Source organism: Camellia sinensis, chromosome 4 (genome assembly GCF_055761805.1).
Source record: "Camellia sinensis isolate YWXY chromosome 4, ASM5576180v1, whole genome shotgun sequence".
Lineage (NCBI taxonomy): Eukaryota > Viridiplantae > Streptophyta > Magnoliopsida > Ericales > Theaceae > Camellia > Camellia sinensis.
In genome coordinates, this window is record NC_138964.1 from 58,048,305 (window position 1) to 58,050,284 (window position 1,980).

Below are 1,980 nucleotides of genomic sequence, written 5' to 3' on the forward strand. Positions count from 1 at the left end.
CGAGTTGTTGTTTCGTTTGTCGAGTTGTTAAGTTTATCGAGTTGTTAAGTTTTGTCGAGCCGTTGAGTTTTGTATATTGAGTTGTTACTCTTTGTTTAATCAACATTGTTGTGTCTTGTTTATCGAGTTGTAAACTTGCTAAGTATGTGTCATTTCTTAGTAAGTCGATTGTTTAGTTTGTTGTGTCGGTTCATTATCTGACTCGGCAATTTTCAGTGCACAATTCCATTTAATCTCTTTTTCGTGCAAAATGATGCGATGCGACGTTAAGAACATAAAATACAACACTTTTTCAAAAAGCTGTTTCATTCCATCATGTTTCCTTTTGTTACAACATTTTACAATAAGGGTACAAGTTTTACAGAAAATAAAACTGCCTAATAATGTACAATGTGCTACAACTACTAATAAAAAAGGCAAATAAAGCAGGGAACAGCTGCATCAATGCTATCAAGCACAGGAGAAAGAGGCCCACTTCGTTCTCTTCTGCGGAGCAGCCTCTGCACCATCATCGTCATCTGAATCGGGGCTGTCATCCTCGGAACCCTCCTCGGCCTTATCTCCACTATCGAAATCGGAACCAGATCCACCCTCTCTGTCAGCGGATGTCTCTGACTGGGGATGCGCAGGCTCCTCCTCCTCGCTGGACTCCTCCTCCACAACAGGTGCTCTGCGTCTACCTCGACCGCGAGACGAACCCCCTCTCCCAACTCCCCGGGAAGGCCTAGATGGCCCGACCTGTGGCTCAATACATAGCGGAGGCATCTGAAAAGAAAGAGTGCAATTCGAATACATCAGTCAAAATATGTATATCAGATGCACAGACAAGAAAGCTACATAGAGTGGATGTATGCAGATGTAGTACATGAATGAGGTGTATGTTAGATGTGCTCTACACATATAGGCAATCAATGCAGTGAAATGTTCAAGTTCAGCATGTCATCAGAAGTATGATAAATGCAAGAAAACTAAAGAGTACCGAGACACCGAGGATGGACAACTGTGCCTCCCTCCGCAAGACCATGCCCTCAAGTGAGGCCACCAATCCGAGCATCCCCTCCATGTACTCTCTGGGTGGCTGCAGATACAAACTCAAAATCATCAATGAATAAATGAGTGTCTAAGTATCTGAGTGATAAATGAAAAGTAGTAGAGCATACCGGTGGTGAGTCAGGATCACTAACATATCGATGATCAGGCATAGGAGGCTCTATCGGAATCGGGTAGGAAGTCCGTATCGCCATCCTGTCAACTCGGTCGGCATGTCTGGCCATCCGGCATGATGATAAGTCGGAGGAATCGGGGGGACCAATCCAACCCCACCTCTCGACGTATTGGCTCTGCTAGTAGAAGGGGTACCTGCAGCCCGGGCTCGACTCGAAGGTGGCATGTCAGCGGACCTCCTCATAGGAGTACGAACACCTGTCAACGGGGGCATCAAGTATGTGTGACGATAGGTCGCGTACTCCCCCTCCTCCAAATGTAGCAATACGTCAGTACCCAACATGGCACTAGTAACCTCCTGGGGAGTGAGCCTCCCGGTAGTTCGCATATCGACCGGAGGTGCTGAAAGGATATCCTGATGAGGGTAGCCCATCGTCTGGCACATGAAGCGTTCCCTCAGGAACCAGGCCCTACCAGCTGGCCCCTCAAACCAGATCCTGTACCAGGAAGCGGCCTACCCCCTAGCAAGCTGAATCGGGTGTTCCCACCCAAGGGCGCCCAGGGCTGCCATATGATCTGCGGATAACCAATGTATAAGCCGATTAGAAATCATAAATGTGCAAGCTAAATCAAAGATGAAAACATGGAGAACTGAGAGTTCCGAATTACCTCTGTCGACCGCACCGTGTCGAAATACTGCCGCAGGTAAAGGAGAGTCTCCCGAGGTCTCGGCCGGTACTGGCCCTCAAATACAAGCGAATAGGGGATCACGAGGGGCACCTCCACCTCAAGCTCCGGGGCTAGTGTGGGAAAGTA

At 48.0% G+C, this 1,980-nt stretch overlaps 1 protein-coding gene across 1 annotated transcript; it reads right to left on the reverse strand.

Annotated features, from left to right (window-relative positions):
• Window positions 1–352: 352 nt before the first annotated feature.
• Window positions 353–1,727, reverse strand: LOC145823342 (uncharacterized). The gene is made up of 3 exons (XM_082922903.1): window positions 1,161–1,727; window positions 980–1,078; window positions 353–765 (listed from the first exon to the last, which is right to left on the reverse strand). Exons 1-3 carry the CDS (start codon window positions 1,272–1,274, stop codon window positions 451–453), a joined length of 528 nt encoding a protein of 175 aa, XP_082779029.1. The 5' UTR covers window positions 1,275–1,727; the 3' UTR covers window positions 353–450.
• Between the last annotated feature and the right edge of the window lie 253 nt (window positions 1,728–1,980).